This window comes from Prionailurus viverrinus, unplaced genomic scaffold, assembly GCF_022837055.1.
Source record: "Prionailurus viverrinus isolate Anna unplaced genomic scaffold, UM_Priviv_1.0 scaffold_39, whole genome shotgun sequence".
NCBI lineage: Eukaryota > Metazoa > Chordata > Mammalia > Carnivora > Felidae > Prionailurus > Prionailurus viverrinus.
In genome coordinates, this window is record NW_025927607.1 from 4340907 (window position 1) to 4361539 (window position 20633).

The 20633-nt window shown below is 54.6% G+C and overlaps 1 protein-coding gene across 1 annotated transcript in view; it reads left to right on the plus strand.

Annotated features, from left to right (window-relative positions):
• The window catches only part of CROCC2 (ciliary rootlet coiled-coil, rootletin family member 2), a 62915-nt gene that overhangs the window by 19298 nt on the left and 22984 nt on the right, over window positions 1–20633 (plus strand). Inside the window, 9 exon segments of the mRNA XM_047846377.1 lie at window positions 390–534; window positions 963–1109; window positions 1322–1522; window positions 9384–9577; window positions 13038–13165; window positions 13678–13847; window positions 14447–14623; window positions 16278–16391; window positions 19831–19974. Of these exon segments, the coding sequence (XP_047702333.1) occupies window positions 390–534; window positions 963–1109; window positions 1322–1522; window positions 9384–9577; window positions 13038–13165; window positions 13678–13847; window positions 14447–14623; window positions 16278–16391; window positions 19831–19974 (1420 nt within the window).

Below are 20633 nucleotides of genomic sequence, written 5' to 3' on the forward strand. Positions count from 1 at the left end.
AGGGGGTGCCTGATGGGACGGCAGGGGCAAAGTGTTCTCCAGACTCCTCCAGGCTGGGCCATCACCCCACACCCACACACCTGCCCCCATGTCCTGCCCCAGGCGCACTCCCCACCCCTCCGGGGCAGATCTACCACCCTGGGCCCAGCAGAGATGGGTGCCATGAGCCATGCGTGCACACGCACACACACTCCTCACCCTGGGTGTCAGGGTATGGACCAAGAACACCACCGCACCCCCAGCCCTGAAGCAGGACCCACGAACCCCCTGGCCCTGCAGGGGCTCCTGGGCTGCGAGGGAGCTGCAGGTCATCACCCCGCCCATTGCGCCCCCTCCATCTTGCCCTGAAGTGACCTCACACTCTCTGCCCTCTGGTTTCTGGACCTCAGTCAAGGGCGCCTGGAGCAGCTGGAGGAGAAGGTCTCAGGGCTCAAGAAGGAGCTGGTGTCCGCCCAGGAGGCGCTGAACTCGGCCCGGCTGCAGAGGGACGTTCTGGAGAGCGAGAGGGAGGGTCTGCACAGAGCCCTGGCCCGGGTACACTTCCATGCCTGGCCCTCTGCCACCATCCAATGGGGCCCACCTCCCCCCACTCACTTGTCTCCTCCGGCTCCTGCGCCCTCAGTCCATCCCCAGAGTTCCCAAAGCCCCCCGGGGTGGGGGGTGGGGCTCCTGGGCCTCCAGGCAGTGGGCACCGGCCTACCCTCCCTGACCCCTAGCCACACCCGCCTCTCTGTGCCCTCTCCCTTGGTCACCCTGCCACCTCTCCTGGATGCAGCCTGACTACCCAGGGGCCCATCGTGTGTGTCAGAGGCCCCCCCACCCTGCCCCACCCAGAGCTTCGGCTCGCATGCCTCCCTCCACAACGCGGGGCTCGCTCCCTCCCCAGCACCGACAGCTCTGACGTCGTCGGGGTGACAGCCGCCCTCCCCCCCCCCCCGCCCCCCCCCCCCCCCCAACCCCAGGCCGAGTCCAGCAACACTGACCTGGAGCTGCTGGTGACCCGGCTGAAGTCGGAGGGTGTGGAGCAAAGGGACTCCCTGGCCAAGATGGCCGCCCTGACGGAGGGGCTGGCTCGGGACAAAGGCGCCCTGGGCCACCAGGTCCTGCAGGTGAGGCGAGGGGCCCGGGCTGGCCGTGTGGCTGAGCCCAGGTCCCCCTGGCGACCCCGCGTCTCCACTCCTCCATTCCTGCGCGGAGAGCGGGTGTGGGGGAGAGGACCAGGGGCACAGGGGTGCCTGCCAGGCCCGCGGGACGGAGGGTGTGCGTGGCGCGTGGCGCACGGGCCTGGACGCGGACCCCTCCCTGTCCCCACCCGCGGCAGCTGGAGCAGGAGCGGGAGCAGCTGCGGGAGCGGCAGAAGGCTCTGGAGCAGGAGCGGGCGGGTGCCCTGGAGCGGCTGGCGCGGGCGGAGCAGCAGCTGGGGCCGGTGCAGCAGGCCTGCGGGCGCCTGGAGGAGCGGCTGCAGGGGCGGGAGGCCGCCTTAGAGCGCCAGAGGGCCCGGCTGCAGGAGCAGGTGGGCCAGGTGAGGCGTCCGCGGGGCTGCCCCTGCCCCTCTGGGGTGTGGAGGGTCACGGGGCACCTGGGACTTCCGGCTGCAAAGCTAACAGACTTGGCCAGACTCAAAGCCGGCGTGGAAGAGGGCTCCCCGGAGGTGGTGGCAGCGGTGGCGGAAGGGGGGGGGGGGGTTGGTAGAGGGTAGAGACGGGGGATGGGGGGGAGGGGAGCTGCAGAGGACGCTTACATAGGGCCTGCCCTGGCCCCTGGTTTCCACACGCTTGGGGGTCAAGGGCTTCACGGCTTCCCTCTTTGTATCGTTTCTCTCCTCCCGGACCACGTCCCCACTTGCCGTGGGCTCGTTCACCGACGCGGCATTCTCGGACCTTCTGTGGACGCCAGGCTCTGGCCCAGCACGGGCTCCGGGGAGCGCCACTGAGCGGGGTTGCTTTCTTCTAGTCCCAGCGTGTTGCCCCGCGTGGAGCCCTGTGCTGGCAGCCTTGTGCCCCGGCGGCATTCAGACCGCATGTCCCCTGCCTCCCCTGGGACTCGGCTCGGCCTCCCTCAGTGTCTCAGGTTCTGTCCCATCTCTTCCGGTCGGTCGCCGGTTCCCCCTTCTTTCACTGAAGTGTGATTTACACTCAGGGAGCCAGTGCACGGTTCAGCGAGTTGTGACGGTTGTGTGCATCGTGTGGCAAGCCCCCAGGAGACGTGGACGGTCTCCCCTGGCCCTGGGGTCAGCACCGTCCCAGGCAGCCTCTGCTCTGACGTGCCCCCGCCCCCCGCAGCCTCCCACACTGGCTTCACCTGTGGCAGAACCGCAGGTTTTGTGTCCACCTTCTCTCTCAAGGGGATGTCTTTGCAAGTTCTGGCATTGTTAGGTGTATCAAGCTGGGGGGGTGGGGGCGGCTAACAGCACCGTAATATTCCTTTGTACAAATAAACCACATTCACTCACCCATTTACTTGCTGCTGGACATTTGGGTTGTTTCCAGTTTGGGGCTGTAATGGACAAGACTGCTGTGAACATTGGTGCACAAGTTATGTACACACTTGGGAGTGAAATTGTCTGGTGCTAGGTGTGCATTGAACTTAATAAGAAACAGCTGAACAACTTCCAAAGCGATTGTATTACTTTATTCTACTGCCAGCAGCACAGTGTGGGGGGGGGACGAGGGGGTTCCAGGTGCTCCTCAGACTTGTCAACGTTTGGCATCATCAGTTTTTGCTTTTTAGCTATTCTGTGTGTGTGAAGCTAGGTACCGTTGTGGTTTTAATTCTCATTTCCTGGATAACAAATGATGTTGAGCACATTTTCATATGCTTATTGGAAATTTGTATACCTTATTTTGTCAAGTGTCTGTTCGAGTCTTTTGCCCATTTTTTAGTGTGTGTGTGTGTGTGTGTGTGTGTGTGTGTGTGTGTGTTTTGGCTCCGGACATATAGGAAGTCTTCACATATCCTGAACACGAGTACTCTGTCAGATGGATGTACTTAGAAGAGTTTACTCGAGTTCGTGACTTGCCTATGCATTTTCTTAGTGCTGTTTTTGATGGACAGAAAATTTTAACTTTGGCGAAATCCAACTTGCCAAGTTTTAAAAAAATGTATGCCTAGTATTTTCTAGGTGCTGCTGACACATTTCTGTGTAGGACAAGGAGAAGAAAAGACCCTCCGGTGTTTTCACCTGGTTCTTACATGTAGGTCTGTGATCACTTCATGTTGATTTTTCCGTATGGCAGTGGCTCTGAAAGTGTGTTCCCTAGACCAGCGGCATCAGCATCACCCGGGAACTAGATAGAAATGCAGATTCGTAAAATTCCCCACTCAGAACCTACTGAATCAGTCAGTTAAGCGTCCAACTTCAGCTCAGGTCACGATCTCACAGTTTGTGAGTTCAGGCCCCACATCGGCCTGCTTCAGATTCTGTGTTTCCTTTTCTCTCTGCCTCTTCCCTCCTCAAGCTCTGTCTCTCTCTCTCAAAAATAAATAAACATTAAAAAAAATTTTTTTTTAATTTTTTTTTCAACGTTTATTTATTTTTGGGACAGAGAGAGACAGAGCATGAACGGGGGAGGGGCAGAGAGAGAGGGAGACACAGAATCGGAAGCAGGCTCCAGGCTCTGAGCCATCAGCCCAGAGCCCGACGCGGGGCTCGAACTCCCGGACCGCGAGATCGTGACCTGGCTGAAGTCGGACGCGCAACCGACTGCGCCACCCAGGCGCCCCAAAAAAATTTTTTTAAAACCCCAACCGAATCAGAAACGCCAGGATGGGTGGCAGAAATCTGGATTTTCAGAAACCCTCCAGGTGATTCTGATGCATACAAAAGTGTGAGGACCGCAGGTATGTCGTGTGAAGTAGGCATTGAAGTCTGTTATTTTTCAGATGAATATCCAATTGTTCCAGCACCAGTTTTTACAGACTGTCCTTTCTCCCTTCAATTACCTGAGTAATTACCTGACTTGTTGAAAGTAAACCGATCATATATATGTGTGTATGTGCACAGATCAGATTGTCGATCGGTACAAATCAATCTGTTCCTTCTTTCCCCAAAACCACCCTGTCTTGGTTACTGTAGCTTTTCAGTAAGTCTGGAAATTAAGCAGTGTGACTCCTCCAATCTTATTCTTCCTTTTCAAATGGTTTTCACTGCTCTAATTTTTTTACATATCCATACATTTCAGAATCAGCTTGTGAATTTTTGTCCCCCGCAAAACCCTCCTAGGTCCTTGATTGGGATTGTGTTGACTCCATAGGTCAGTTTTAGAAGACTGGACACCTTCACGACATTGAGGTGTCCATCCACGAAAATGTGGAATATCTCTCTTTCTTTACTTAGTTCTCTCAGCTGTGTTTTGTGCTCAGTGTAGGGGGTCTTGCACACATTTGATTACATTAATTCTTGAGCTTGATATTGTGAATTGCCTTGTTGTTTTAATTTTATTTTTCTGGTGTTCATTACTAGTGTATGGGATACAGTCTCATCTAGGAACTTTAAGTCATGCGACCTTGACAAAGTCACTCACGAGTGCCAGGCTGTTACATGCTCATAATCATGGCATTTGTGGATAGCCAAAAAAAGAATAGTTTTACTTTCTTTCTGATCTTGGTGACTTTTATTTCTTTTTCTCTTGATGCACTGACTAAAGAGCCACAGCACAAAGTTGAAAAGAAATGGTGAGAGAGGCCATGTTTTCACCGATCCCAGTCATGGTGAAGGAATTCAGTCTTTCACCATCATGGATGATGTTCTCTGTAGGCTTTTCACGGAGCCCCCTTATTACACTAAGGATGTTCCCTTTCATTTCTAGTGTGATGACAGGATTGTTTTTTTAATCTTAGATGAGTTTTGAATTTTTTTAACATTTTTTTAAAATACTTATTCATTTTTGAGAAAGAGAGAGACAGACAGAGAATCCAAAGCAGACTCCAGACTCTGAGCGGTCAGCACAGAGCCCGACGTGGGGCTCAAGCCCACGAACCATGAGATCATGACCCGAGCTGAAGTTGGAGGCCCAACTGACTGAGCCACCAAGGTGCCCTGAATCTTGAATTCCTTTAACTGCTTTTATTTTATAAAGTGATAATATCATTGTTCTCGTCATTCTGTTAATGTGGTGGATTATAGGGGCTCATGTTTTTAATGTCACAACAACCTTGCATACCTGAGATAAAGGCTACTTGGCCATAAGTTAATAGCCTTTTTATATATTTTTGGATTCAGTTTAATAACATTTTGTGAAGGATTTTTGCATTGATATTCACGAGGACTATTCGTCTGTGATTTTCTTTTCTCATAGTGTTTTTCTCAGTTTTGGAACCAGGGACTCATAAAAGAAGTTGGGAAATTTATTTACCTCTTGAACGTGTTTTGACATTGGTGTTGTTTCTTCCCTAAATGTTAGTAGAATTTGCTAGTGAAGTCATTTCAGTCTGACATTTCCCTTGTGAGAAAAGTTTTGATAAGGAATTCAAGTTCTGAGACAAATGTAGCATTCCTTTGCTCTCCGTACCTTCACTACCGTGCGGTTCAAGCTATCTTCTCATTCCCCGTGTGACTTCTCTTTTGGCCTGTGGCTTATTGATGTACATTGCCTAACTCCCAAACACGGGGATTTTCCTGTGTTTGGAAATACCTACTTGTTACCCATTTCTAATATAATTCCGTTGTGGTCAGAAAACATACTCCATGTTATTTGAATAGATCTAAAGGTACTGAGGCACGTTTTATGGCCCATCGTATCTTGTTGAGCATCCCATGCTCATGTGAGAAGGGTGTGCACCATGCCACTGGTGGATGGAGAGTCTGTGAATATCAGTTAGGTCAAGTATTCTTTAAAACTTCCATGTCCTCACTGTTTTGGGGTTTGTTTGTTTGTCTTATATGTTTTACTTGGCTGGTTGTTTTTGTCCCCTTGTTTTAATCATTAGTGCTGGAAGGGCATTAAAATCTCCATCTATGATTGTAGGATTGTCTATTTCAGGCTTTAGTCCTGTCCATTTTTGCCTCATGTTTTGAATTCCTATTATTAGGTGTATACACATTAAGTAGTTCATGTCTTCATGATGCGTTAACTTTTCATTGTTATAAAACATTCCCTCTTATCTCTTTTTCTAGATACCTACTTTTTGTGATACTGATTTAGCCATACCAGTTTTGTCGTGCTAAGCATTTTCATTGTATATGTTTCCATACGTTTACTTTCAATTTGTCAGTTTCTGTGTATTTAAATTGTCTTTCTTATAAAAAGCATATTATTGGGTCTTGCTTTTATTGTTACTCTGACAGTCTCTACCAATTAGTTGGAGTGATTGTACCATTTACATTTAGTGTAACCATTGATATGTTGGGTTGAAACATCTTTGTATTTGTTTTCTTGGTATTTGTTTTCTATTTGTCTCATTAAAAAAAAAACATTTTACTTTCCTCCCTTCTGGCCTTTTTTGAGTTAGTTACGTATTTATGTAGAATTGCATTTTGTGTTGTCTGTTGATGTTTCTAAGCTATAGTTCTTTTCCTTATTATTTTAGTAATCACTCTAAAATTATGATATGCATTGTTCATATTTAAATAACATTTTACTACTTCAAAAACAATTTAAGACCCTCCCAGCAATGTATTACATTTACCCCTCTCATCCTTTGTGCTCTTCACGCTATGTATTTTGTTTCTACATGTGCTATTGTAAACCCTACCATATATTATTAAATTTTTTGCTTTAAACAGTCACACACACACACACACACAAACATACACACACACACACACACACACACACACGCACTCCAGTTATCTGGCAAAATTCTTTATCTGCATAGGTATATTAAGTGTAATCTTTTTCAAGTCTTTTTCTGATAACTCCATCATCTAGATCCCCTAATGGCTCTCTTTCTATTATCTTTCATCTCTTGGCTTTCAGTCATTTGTCTTGCCTGCTGAGATCCATAATAGAATATATTGAATAAGACTTTATGTTTTTGTAGGGATAACTTGAGGCTCTGAATGATACCAACTTTTTCCAGAGGGAATTTGTTTTGATCTTGGGAAATCAAAGCAGGGGCAGATCAGTTTTATCTAGTCCTGGATCAAGCTGGTTTGTAACTGGGGTTCAGTCTTTTGTGAGGAGCAATCTATTTCCCATGCACCCCAGAGTATAACATAGCTCTCCTGTCTCCTAGCTGGAAGTGTGGGGTGTTGACCAGGGCCTCCATCTTTTGGTGAGCCCTAACTGCAGATTTTGTTTCTCAGTTCTGTAAGACTGCCCGAAGTTCTACCTGACTTCTCAGACTCTCACCTGCCATTTCTCATTCACATTCATGGTCCCTTGACCCTGTACTTCTTGGGAGTTATTTAAAAAAAAAAAGGCAATAAAAAAAACCAATATAGAATCTGAGTCTCCCCTCCTTTCTGATGTTTTCTGTTTTCTCCTTTCAAACCCCAGCTGCTTTGGTAGCTTTGAATGACACGTTAGGTCTCCCTGATCTTATAAGCCCATTGAAACCATAAGCCAAGTTCCCAGACTTTTAGCCAAGGCTTTATGCATGGCTGCTAAGGCTCTGGGCCTTGCACGACTTGGGATCTGGAGAATATCTCAAGGAAGCTATGTGATGAAGCGCTGGGCTCAGCTGGATACATGTCTTCTTGGTTCTTGGCTACTTGGCATCTCTTATGCCCTCAGTTATATTAGACATACATCGTATAGATTTTCTATCTGTTCCAGGTGGGAGGGTGGGTCTTTAACAACCTCCCTCATCATTACAGAAGCAGGAAGTTCTGGTCTTTATGTTTGAAGAATATTTTTACCGGCCATGGAATACTAGGATGGCCATTATTTCCTTCAGCATTTTGATGAATTAATCCACCATCTTCTGACTTTCATTGTTGCTGTTTAGAAGTCAAATGTCAGTCTTACTGTTGCTCATTTTAAGGCAATGTGTGTTTTCCCCTGATTGTAAAAGATATATTTCTTCATCTTTGGTATTCAGAAACTTTAGTATACTCTATGTGCTGTTTTCTTTGTACTTATCCTATTGGAGGATTGTGGCTCATTTTAAATCTGTGGCTTGATGTATTTTATTAGATTTAGGAAATTCTTGTGCAGTGTCTGTTCAAATATTCTCTCTCCTTTCCTTCTGTGACTCTAATTGTACATATGTTGGACCTTTTTACCTTGTCTTATAAGTCTATTACACTCTCTTCTGTGTTCTTCCTCCTTTTTTCTCTTCATGATTCAGTCTGAACACATTCTTTTGTCTATCTTCCAGATTATTAGTTCTCTTTTCCATCTAAGCTGGCATTGAACTCATACATTTATTAATTTTGCTTATTGTATTTTTAAATTATATCGTTTATATTTAGTTTCTAGTTCTGTTGTGAAGTTCTGCATCTTGCCATCCATCATCTTGAACACTTAGTCACAGCTATTTTAAACTCCGTGTCTGACAACTCCAATATCTGGGTACCCAAGGGGTCAGGGAGGCATCCGTGTTTATATTATTACTTTTTTTTACTGCCATATCATCCTATCTCCTGATATGCCTGGTAATGTTGATTAAATGCTAAATATCTTAGGTTAAAAAAAACTGTAGAAATAACTTGGGGATCTTGATGACACTGTCCTTCTTGCTCTGGTCCTGGCAAGAAGTGAAGGTAGATGATCACCATAGTCCCTGGTTGAAGGGATTCAAACCGAGCTTCAGATTTTATGAGAGATGGTCTACTTCCGATTCACCACCACTACCAGGGTGAAGTCCTGCAGCAAATACAACTCAGAGCTGCAGTGTTTGGTAGGGCCCCTCTGCTAGGATGGCTCTGAGCTTGAGTTTTTTGTTCCCCTAAGGCCAGAGTGCTGTCAGAAGCTCTCCTTGGCTTCTCAACTTCTCAGCCAAAACTTTTAAATCAGCAAATTCTGAGCAGAGAAGAGATACCTCGTTCCTCTGTGTCCCTTCCTCTGAGGTCCCAGCTGCCTCGGCAGCTCTCAGAAGCTCTGTGCAGATTCCTGTGTTATGTTCCATCCAGGTTCCTGTGATGCTCTTGATGGAAGTGTCGGTCTGCAGCAACCAGGTCCCCCGCCACTTTCTATGGCCATCAATGTGTGATGTTTCCTGCCCCCTGGACCCTTGTGGGCTGACCCGGGTTGCCATTTAGATTGGCAGCTGGCTCCTCCTTGGGAGTGCTCGGTTCAGGGACGCCTCCATCGTGGCTACAGGCACCGGGGCCCCTCTGCTGTGAACACACACGTACTTCTGAGGTCCAATCTGTCTTATGCCCACCTTCTTCCCCACCCTTCCCTCCTTGCCATTCTGCACAAAATCGCTTCTTTTCCCTGAGAGGGCCCCCCTCACCCTCCCACTCCCTGCTGGACTGTCCCTTCCCCCTCCTCTAGGTCACATGCAAGAAGCAGGCTCTGGAGGAGCAGCTCGCCCAGAGCCTGCAGGACCGGGAGGCCCAGCGGGACACGCTGCAGAGGACCCTGCAGGAGAAGGAGGCTCTGTCTGAGGAGCGGGCCCAGCTGCTGGCCAAGCAGGAGGCCCTGGAGAGGCAGGTCCGGCTCACGGCTGAGGAGGCGGCCGAGCTCAGGTACCTGGGGCCCTACCAGCAGGTTCTGTCCACACGGCCTTGCCCTCGAAGAGCCCGCAGTGCTCTCACTCGCGACTGTAGGGCAGGGCAATGTTATGTCTACATGGGAGAGAGGCTGTGAATGAAGGGCAGACACAGAGCCTGGCTGAGAGGAGCATCTAGAAGAATTGAATCCAGTGAGAGTCCTGGGATGGCCTTCCTGAGAGAGGTGGCCACACTGGCCAGATAGCAAGTGCCAGAAACCCAGTCCAGACCGGCAGAAGGAAGGCATGGGATGCCCTGCTCAAGGAATCTAAGTTCAGGATACACATGGCTTCAGGCAAGGCTGGATCCAGGTGCTCCCACAGTGCTGTCAGAATCCTGCCTCTCCCTGCTCAGTGCTACTTAACTCAGGAGACTTTGTTCTCAGGCAGAGTCAGGGTGCGAGATGGCAAATGGTCAGTGGCCACCCCAGGCTCCCTCCTCCAGCAGACACAGTGTCCTCCTCACCCCAAAAACCCAAAAGCTGCTGCCATTGGCCATATTGAGCCATTTGATATCCCTGAACCGGTCCTGGGAGTCGTAAGGCTCAAACTGGCAGGCTGGGGTCACACGCCCATCCCTGAAGCCAGGCACAGTGTCAACCCCAGGGAACCATGAGGCTGAGGGCAGGGCCAGAGCGAGCTTCAAAAATCAGCAGGGGCCACTTCCAGAAGACGTGAAATAGGCACTTGTAGGTGAGAATGGGGGTGCCCTTCAGGCTGTCACCTGGTAAGCTGAGCTGGTCCCATGGCCTCTGCACCAATCCAAAAGCTGGTTGCTTTCTGTCACCAAACTTGTGGGCTCTCTTGGGAACATCTAAGTATTTTTGTAGAAAAGGTTTCCTCCTGGAACTCCAGAACCTGGGGGTCACCAGAACCCTTGAGTCCCAGGTCCTTGAACATCCTCACAGACAAACCTCTTTTGCAAATGAAAGTTCGCACAGAAACAGGAACAGAAAACCTAACAAAGGCCTGCTCCGGGTCAGCAGGAGCAGAGGGTCCCTGCCTGTCGCCCCCTTCCAGGCCCCACGGGTGCTCAGACAAGCAGGGGTTGGAGGGCCCCTGTCACCTGTCAGTATTTGCTGCCCAGATCACGGGCAGAGGCTGGGCAGAGGCCGTGGCAACCCAGGGTCCTCCCCGTAGGCTCTGCCCCGATCACTGGGCAGCCCTGTGGCCCCAGACAGTCACCTGCTCATTAAACAGCACTTTACAGTGACCGGTCTGAGCTTCCGGTGACGAGGCTGCTGGGGGCTTGTCCTGAAATCACATATGCTGGGACAGGGTGCCGCCTAGCTCCCACGGTAGGTGTCTGGCTGGCTCCGTGGGCCGGAGGGTCTGGCCACTGCGGTTTTAATGAGCTCCCGGGTAACGTTGATAACCACCAGGTGCGAGAAGTCCTGCGGCAGCTCTTTGCCTCTCCGTGGCGGGCTGATGACAGAGGACCCCGGGTTTCAAGCCCCTCCAGCCCCCACACCCAGGCCCTGACCAGGCTGCAGCGCTGGGGACGCATGCCCAGTTGAGGGGTTGCTGGCTCGCTCGGCACCCGGAGAGGTGGATGGAGGGTGTCTGCATCCTGCCTGCGCCCTCGCTGGTCACGCCGGGCCTCTGCTCCAGGAGGCTGAGGTGCTCTCGGGCTCCCAAGGAAGGAGAGATCAGACACACCCTCAGATTCCCAGGCTCTGGGGCGAAAGAACATTCTGGTGTCTGAGCGGCAGAGACTGCCTCTCCCAGAGGGGACCAGGCTGCTGTCTGGGAGGAGGTGGGTTCGAGGTGTCGGGGAGGGCATCCGAGGCAGCCCCCGCTGCCGTCTGTTCACACAGAAGCGGGGAGCAGGGAACGTGGGGTGCTTACTAGGATGGGGACTGGAAGGGGGCACTGGGGACATCGGAGGAGTGAAGTTTCTGGGCTCTGCAGGCAAGAGCGAGCCCTGGACGGTGTCGACACGCCCAGCCCCCCCACCAAGGTGGCAGCAGTGAGCAGGGTCCCCCGGGGCCCACGGCCCTCCCCGACCCATCGATTTGTGTGGGGATGTGTGTCTGCCGTTTGTGTGCTCACGTGAGTATTTTTGTGTGTCTGTGGTGTGTGCACGTGTGCTGTTTGGTTGGCAGGTGTTTTCACCGTAAAACACCTCGCGTGGGGCCAAGCACAGTATCGGTTACAACGTGCTCGCTGGCTGGTCGACGACCGGTGGGCTGATTGGTTGTCTTCTGACAACTCCTTCAAGCCACTTCACCCCCCTCCCCGGGAATGAACGCTGCTCTGAGTTGCAGGTATTTTCCGGACATTTGTGTCTGCGTGCACAGAGACACCGCGGCAGCTTTTGTACGCGGTGGACGCTGGGCGTGCCCTTCCGCTCTGACACGTTGCTTCTCAGAGATCAGAGAAGAGAGTTTCCTCGTCCTCGATAACAACTCACTAGATGCACCGTTATTTCTAGAACATTCTGCCACTTATCAGCATGGAAGCCACGTCCAGTTAGTGCGTGATATAAGACTGCAGTGAGCATCCTTGTACGTGTGTAGTTGGTTCATGTGTATTTCTAAAGAACCGACACTTGGGAGTGGAATCGCTGGCTCAAAGATAGGCACGCTTTAAATCTTGAAGTTCCCTAGCCTCCCCTCCACAAAGAAAATGGTCCTCGCACCCTTGCCAACATTGAATATAAACATTATTTAAAGTTGTGTCAATCTGGTGCGTGGTCAATGACACCACACGGTTGTCATTTGAATCTCCTTGAGTACCAGTAGGGTGAGCAAACTTTATATGTTCATTCCCCCTTTGCGTTTTCTTGTGAATAACAGTCATTTATCTCATTTTTCTGTAGGATCAGCTGACCTTCTGTCATTGATTCGTAGGAGCTCTTTGCATATGATGGATATTAACTCTTTGTCCCTTGTCTTTTAAGTTGGTTTGTGAAATCTTTCTGCATAAGCCCCCAACCCCTTTACGTGTACTCAGATCTGCTGGCCTCTTTATTTTTGTCTTCTCGGTTTTGTGTTTTGCTTACAAACTTTATAAAATACCTTTCTCTATTTTTTCTACAGTTTTTATAGTTCTGAGTTGTTTATTTGTTGTTGTGCTTTGTTTTGTTTTGTTTTTTATTTAGCTTTTTAATCCACCTGAAAGATTATTTTGTGCAGGGCCTAATTTGGTTTTAGAGATTTCAAAGGGATGATGGGCCATGCCTGGCTGGCTCTTGGTAGATCCCACGACTCTTGATCCAAGGGTCGTGAGGTTAAGCCCACATTCAGCGTGGAGCCTACCTAAAAAAAAAAAAGAGTTAAAAAAAAAAAGGAATGAGATGTTCATTCTGTTTATCTTCTGATTGATGAGCCCAGCCTCGGTGGGCACTGTTCCGTTATCTAGCTAAAGGCCTCTGCACCGTCCCTCATCAGCAGGACCGCCTGGGTGACCTGCTCCACTGTCTGATGACTCTGCAGGGCTGAGAGGGACTCTCTGGAGAGAAGCCTCTTTGAGACCCAGCAGCTGGTGATGCAGCTCCAGGCACAGCGGGAGCAGCTGGAGGGACAGGCCCGGAGCATGCGGCTCGCTCGGCAGGCCCTGCAAGGTGCTCCTCGGGCAGGCTCTCTCTGCTCCTCTCTCCCCTCAGTGGAGCTCAGTCCCCAGATGTGCTGCTCACACTCCCCAGCCCCCTGAAGGGGCATGAACACAGGCCTGGAGCTCACGTGGCTGATCGGGTCATGCCACTGTTGTCTAGGAGGGCCGGCCACCTGCACATCCTGCTCTCAGTGCCGGGCCCAGGCGCAGAACTGGGCTGCGGCCACAGGGTCAGCATGGTGGCTCCCTACCCAGCTCCCGTGCTCCCTTCCCAGGCCCCGTGCTCCCTGCCCAGTGCCCCTGCCTTGTGTGGGCCTGGCCAGAGCCAATACAAGGTGACAATTAGGACATACACTGCAGTGGGGCATGGAGTGCATTGTCCCACTGGCTCTGGCAGCCTCCTCAAAGCAGGTGGCTGTCACCCCATGGGGCCATCACTCCACAGGGAGTCTGTGAGGGCCACAGGGGTTCCATGCTGTGGGGGCCCTGTGGCCGGTCCCTGATGCCTCTGTCACTTCACAGTGGAAATGCAGCAGCTGAGAAGTGCCTGGGAGGTCCAGGAGACAAAGCTGCAGTGGGACGTGGGGAGGCTTCAGCGGCAGGTGGCACAGCAGGAGCGGGACTTGCAGCTGGCCCTGGAGAGCCAGGCGCTGGCCCACCACGAGGACCTGGCTCGGCTCCAGAGGGAGAAGGTCTGCTTCTGTTGGGCCGCTGCTGCGTGGTCACTTCCCAGGAGACTGCCATGTCCCAAAAGCCCGCAGACACATGGGGGAGGGAGCTTAGGAGACCAGCCAGGCGAGAGGTGCCCCAGCCATACCGGGGCCGCACCCGGAGGACTCGAATAGTTCACGTGGGTGGTCCAGGGCCTGGAGCATTGTGCAGGGTGGGGGGGGTCTTCTCCCCCACAGAAGGGGCCAGACCTCGGGTTGGCTGGCCTGGCTGCAGTCTGAGGGCCGGTAGCCGGAGGGAGCTCCCTCCTCCCGCTACGCTGTCCCACTGGCCACAGGCCCCTGCGAGGTCTTGTTTAACATGTTACACATCTTCTGAATGTGGGGGCTGGGAGAGGTATATGGGCCACTACATAGGGATGGCAGGTGGTGAGACCCAGCTCTTGCTTTAAAGTCATTGTGTGAGACAAAGGGTGTTTAGCTGACTGGAGTGGCCATTCCTGGGGTCCTGTCCTGTCCTGACGTCCCATGAACCGGGTCTCACTCAGGACTACAGGTACCTGCTGGCCTCACGTGTCCTGACTTACGCAGTCTTCATAGCCTGTTCCTTTGCATTGGCCCAGGAGTCCCTGAGTCTGTCTCTGACAGAGGAGAAGGAAGTGGCAGCTCACCGGTTGGAACAGGAGAAGAAGCTGGTAGCAAAGAATGCGGCCAAGAGGGAGGCTCTGAAGGAGGAAATTCAGAGCCTAAAGCATGAGCGGGATGAGAGTCTCCTCCAATTGGAAAATGAGATGCAAGAGGTGATGGGGGACTGTCAGGCAGTGGGGGACCCTCACATTCCACCTCACCATGCTTTCTCTGACCCACAAAGAGGGCTGACCTTTCCAGATCACTGCTATTGAAGCTTCAGTCTTCACAGCAGTCCCAGTCGACAGACATCCACCCACCTACTTATCCATTCATCCATCCATCCACCCACCAATCCATTTATCCATCCATTCATCCACCAGCCCACCCATTCACCAATCCATCCATCCACCAATCCATCCACCAATCCATCCATCCACTAATCCATCCACCAATCCATCCATCCACCAATCCATCCATCCATTCACCAATCCATCCATCCATCCACCCATCCATCCATCCATCCATCCATCCACCAATCCATCCATCCACCAATCCATCCACCAATCCATCCATCCACTAATCCATCCATCAATCCATCCATCCATCCATCCATCCATCCATCCACCAATCCATCCATCCATCCATCCATCCATCCATCCATCCACCAATCCATCCATCCACTAATCCATCCACCAATCCATCCATCCACCAATCCATCCATCCATTCACAAATCCATCCATCCATCCACCCATCCATCCATCCATCCATCCATCCATCCATCCACCAATCCATCCACCAATCCATCCATCCACTAATCCATCCACCAATCCATCCATCCACCGATCCATCCATCCATCCATCCATCCATCCACCAATCCATCCATCCATCCATCCACCTGTCCATCCATCCATCCACCAATCCATCCATCCATCCATCCATCCATCCATCCATCCACCAATCCATCCACCAATCCATCCACCAATCCATCCATCCACCAATCCATCCACCAATCCATCCATCCATCCATCCATCCATCCACCAATCCATCCATCCACCAATCCATCCATCCATCCATCCCTCCATCCATCCATCCATCCATCCATCCATCCATCTATCCACCAATCCATCCATCCACCAATCCATCCACCAATCCATCCATCCACCAATCCATCCACCAACCCATCCACCCATCCACCCATCCATCCATCCATCCATCCCTCCATGCACTTGACTGTCCCTCCATTTGTCATCATCAATCCATGTATTTGAATATCCATCCTTCTATGTATACACTTAGCTCTCCTCCCACATACATGGCCGTCTATCCACATACCCGATTTCCCATTCACACACCTAACCATACATCTATCCATCAATTTCCTTAAGCATCCATCAATGATCCATGCACTCAACCATTCATGCATTCATATGACCATCCATCTATGCAACCACTCACTTGACCATCTGTCCATCCATTCACTTAAACATCCTTCCCTCCATCCACACACTCAGCTGTCCATCCATATCCACCATCCATCTCTGTGTCTGACCATCCATCCACCTGATCATCCAGCCAGTGTGTAGAGAACTGAGCACGGCCATGGAAGCTGGACCAATGCAGACAGAGTAAAAAGGCCCCACTGACCCGACTTGGAACAAGGGCTGCCTCTGGAGCGATGCCCCTCCCTGAGCAGGGATGTGGAATCAAGAACACAATACGTCCTGGCAGAGGCTTTAGCACCCAGCATTCTGCTGCAGCCTCCCCTTGTGGAGGCCCCCTGACCCTCACAAGCATGCCCCCCCCCCCACCAAATCCTGCCAGGCCCTGTCACTGAAAGAAGAAGAGAGGAGGCTGCTGAGGGAAGAACTCTTCAGAGCCATGCAGGAGCTGGGACAGGTGCGGCAGGAGGCCCAGAGCCAACAAAAGCAAGCCGAGGTGAGCCCTGTGTGCCCAAGCCAGACACTGGGTACCCAGCCTGGCCACCTGCATTGCCCAGCAGGCTCAGGCAGACCCTCAGATGCACCCCCTTCCTTCCTGGTCCCAGGGACACAGCTCTCTCTACCCTCTAGGGAATGTCCAGGTCTCCTGCTGGGAGGGGGCACTGTCTTAATGGCAAGGAAAGGCCCAGTGAACCAAAGCCAGCTGGGGGGTGGGGGCTTCCAAGAGCCAGTCCCTACTCGCCAGCAGTGGGCCTGGCCAGAAAGGGGCCAGAGAGGAGGGCCTGGGGCCGCAGGTGAGCCAGCAGCAGAGGCGGGCAGGACCCAGCCCTGTGCCCCGCCCAGCCCCATGTACATCCAGGCTTGCCTGTCTGTGCACTTGAGATGCACTTGGCAAAACGGAACTGCAGGAAATGTGCGTGAGGCCTCTTGGGGCTGGCTCATTAGAGACGTGCGTCCAAAGGAGAAACCAAACTGGGAAAGGCCAGCACTGTGCCTGAGGCAGACCCTCGCTGGAAAGGACACCACAGAGAGTCTCCAGCTGAGCCAGGAGAAAGGCATCCCCGAGGGACGAGGGACAGGAGAGACCCCCCGTGGGTAGCCGCCCACAGGTACACTGAGGCTGCCTCAGGCAACGAGCTGGGGCGACCTGGGGCTCCAGACTCCATCCGGAGCCCGTGTCCAGGGAACAGGGCAAGCAGCGACCCTGGGGACCCTGTGTCCCCACCCCATGTGTGGAGCTGGGCCCCCACTGCTGTCTCCAGTGGGGGAGGCTCAGCCTATTATGAAATGCAGTGCAGTCCCACCAGTGTAGGCAAGGTGGGGATGACCCCTGCCCCCGCAGGGGGAGGTGGCCAGAGCTAGGTGAAAGGACCACGGTGAGCTCAGGGGAGGGCTGTCTGCAGCAGGGTCAGGACCCCAGGGGCGGGCACTGAGCAGAGGCAGGCAGGGAGCAGCCCAGAGGCCCACGGGGCGTTTCTCGCACCCCGCAGACTGCAGGGGGCCAGCGTGGTCCAGGGCAAGGCCAGGCCAGCACCTTGTCCCTTCTGCCTCCTGCCTGTGTCCTTCCAGCTCCTGTCACCTTCGTTTTTATTCTAGGAGACCCTTTTTCACCCTTGTCCCTGGTGTGTCCCAGCCCCAAGGTCAAAGGGTGAGATGCTCCCCTGGTGCTGAGTGAATGACTCAGCGAGTCAGGGAACGAGCGAGTGGACAGAACACCGGCTGCAGTGCCCGGCCCAGAACTGGTGTCGGAGCAGGAGCCACTGTCTCAGCGTCACTGACTCTGCACCTGCTCGAGCAGCAGCGGGCACTGAGAGGGCTGCCCGGCGGGGGCAGATGCAGAGCCAGCGAGCCAGCGGGGCCTTAGGGAGGCAGGGACACGCAGTCCTGTCCCAGGGGCACAGTCAGCAGGAAAGGGGGCTGCGGTTAGGAGCCGGCTGCCTTCCACCCCCTCCCCCCGCACCACCAGACAGGGTCACTCTGAGCACCGCCACCCGGAGGGGCTCCCGGCACCCAGAAAAGTCTTGTCCAAGAGCCCCTCTCCCTGGAGCCCCCGCCCTGCTCTGTCACGGGCTGGCCGGTGCTTCCGTGGGCACAGCTGGGAGGCGTGGGGTTGCCCACGGGGTGGTGCCCTCCTTCCTCCCATTCCCACCGAGCTGCCCCGCCCATCCCACTCTCGTCAGGGAACCAGGGACCGCCCCCCCCAGACCCTGGGAGCTGACCCCCCAACTCAGAGGGGCTGGTCGGGAGCCTTCCCCCTCTGTGCTGGCTGAGTCTCCACCTGGACTGGGGATAGCCGGCCAGCCAGCGGGTGGGCACTTCAGCGAGCTCGTTAAGGGTCGTTTTGCCCCCTTGGCAAGGAACGTGGAAATTAAAACCCACTGAGGACGGAAGGAGAGGAGAAATGCCTGCCGAGGAAAACCAGTTGTGGGGTGATGTGAGAAAAGCCCCCTGGCAGGTGGAGGGGCTCCTGGGCTGTATCCTGTCACCCACAGCCTCCGCAGGGCCTTCCTAGCCAGGCCGCCACAGCAACGCTGGGTCCGCCCCGAGGGCACGGCCAAACGGGCCACCCAGGGTGATACCTGTCAGTGCAGGAGGACGGGAGGGGCAAGGGGAGGAGGCACCAGTGAGGCTCCTTCACCAAGAGCAGGAGGCCAGGCCTCAGAGGGCCCCAGCCCACTAGCGCCCTGGGGCAGCGGCCTACAGAATCTGGGTGGGCGGGGGTGGGGCTCCAGTGCGGGGGCACCAGCACAGGCACCTGTGCCTCCCTGGGACACGAAGCCGGCTCCACTCCCCCCCTGCCATGGGGGCCTAGACCACCCTGGGGCCAAGGCAGAGGCGAGGGGGAGCGTCCGGGCCGGGAAGCCAGGCGGGCCTCGGGCCCCAGGTGAGCAGGCGGCGTCCTTGTTCGTGGACAAGGAAAGCTTGGGCACTGCTTCCTAGCCTGGGGCCCAGGGGACCCCTCCTCCTCCAAGTGCCCACCGGGTAGTGCTGGAGAGGAGGGTCCGGGAGAGCAGAGCCAGGCCAAGCTGAGTCCGATGAATGTCTGTGCTGCCTGAGTGTCTCTGCAGGGGGGCCTCCATCTGGGGGGGGGGGGGTCTAGGCTGAGCCCCGTGGCCCCGTTCCAGGCATGTCTGTGGGTGCTCGCATGTTTAGGCTGGCAGGGACCGTGGGCATCCCCGAATGCCACCTGCCTATTTGAAAGTTCGGAAACCAAGGGCCAGACTGACTGAGGGGCTCCTGTGTTCGCCTGGACTCGGGGATAGGACTGTCCTGGGACCCACCTCCCCCCTTCCCTGCCACCACCGTGTCTTCTGAGCTGGGGTCCACCTTTCTGGCCCTCCACTGATGGGCAGGGTCCCAGAGAGGGGGACTAGAGGCACGCCTCGGAAGGGTGAGCCCCCCGTGCACTGACCGCAGTGGACGTCCCAGACTATAGGACCGCGGGACCCGGGCTGCCTCTCCCATGCCCACGTCCTGGGCACGAATGCAGAACACACTGCCCAGCTGAGGGGGTCTCGAAGTCAGCCTCCTCTGAGGGCAGGGCCTGTCTCGTTCGCCAAGTGGCTGTTCTTGGCCCCTCAGCTGAACGGCCCAACAGCAACATTTTAGGCTTGAAAGAGGTCAGCGCCTGAGTCCCTGACTGGGTCCCCGCCCCCAAGCTGCCCTGGCCTGGTGGCCTGGAGACCCCAAAGGAAAGGCATGGGGGAAAGGGCCAGCCCCTCCGCGCGGGGAGACCCGCCCCCATCGCCACGTCCCCTCGGGGCCAGCAGCGGTGGCACGGGCAGTGGGCGGCATGGGAAGGCTGGCCCGGGGCTCTGCTCTGCCCGCCTTGTGCGGCCCGAGCGAGCCTCCGCCCGGCTCCGGGACAGCAGATGGCTGCCGCTCAAGCCTCGGGCTGCCCCTGGATGCCGCGGCCAGCTTGCCGCTCTCTCCAGGCCACCGTCAGCGCCACGGCTGCGGAGCTGAAGGCCCTGCAGGCCCAGTTCGAGGACGCCATCTCGGCCCATCAGAGAGAGGCCGCGGCTCTGAGAGACAGTCTCCGGGAGATGGCGGCAGAGAGAAGCAACGCCGGGAGAGAAGTGAGGGGGTGCCAGGGGAGGGGTGCCGGGAGAAGGGGGGAGAGGTGCCGGGGAGGGGGAGGGGTGCCCGGAGACCCATCCATCCCACCAGCCCTGGGCAGAGCCTGCGTGCGGTGGGTCAGGCCAGGCTCTGCCCACATGCAGCACGACGCACGGAGCCCAGGGGACTGGGCACTGGGTGGGGTGGAGCTGCCCTGGGGGTGCCCGGGGTGGGGGGGGAGTAGAGGGGCAGAGGTGTGGGGAGTTTGTGGTGTTTCCGGGGCCGACCGTGCGTGGACCCGGCCGCGGCCTCAAGGCTGCCGCAGGGGCCCCCAGGAGCCACGGGCCGGTGTCCTGCGGTGGGGGAGAGTCTCGGGCAGGGCAGGCCAGGCCAGGCTGCGGCCCAGCAGGCAAGCAAGACTGGGGAGGTGTTCCTGAGGGAGACATGACAGCACCTGGGGAGCCTGGGAGAGGGGAGGGCAGGAGGGCACAGGGATCTGGGCCGGGGGAGGGTGAGCCTGCGCCCAGGTGGGGCCGTGAGGACTGGGGGACCCGTGCCCTCCCCGGGCCAGGCGCCGAGGCCGGCAGGCAGCGCGCTGACCCAGAGCTCCGGGGGGGGGGGGGGGGGCACAAGCAGGCACCGGCTGCTGAGGCAGCAGCAGAGAGAGGGGGGCTCCTCA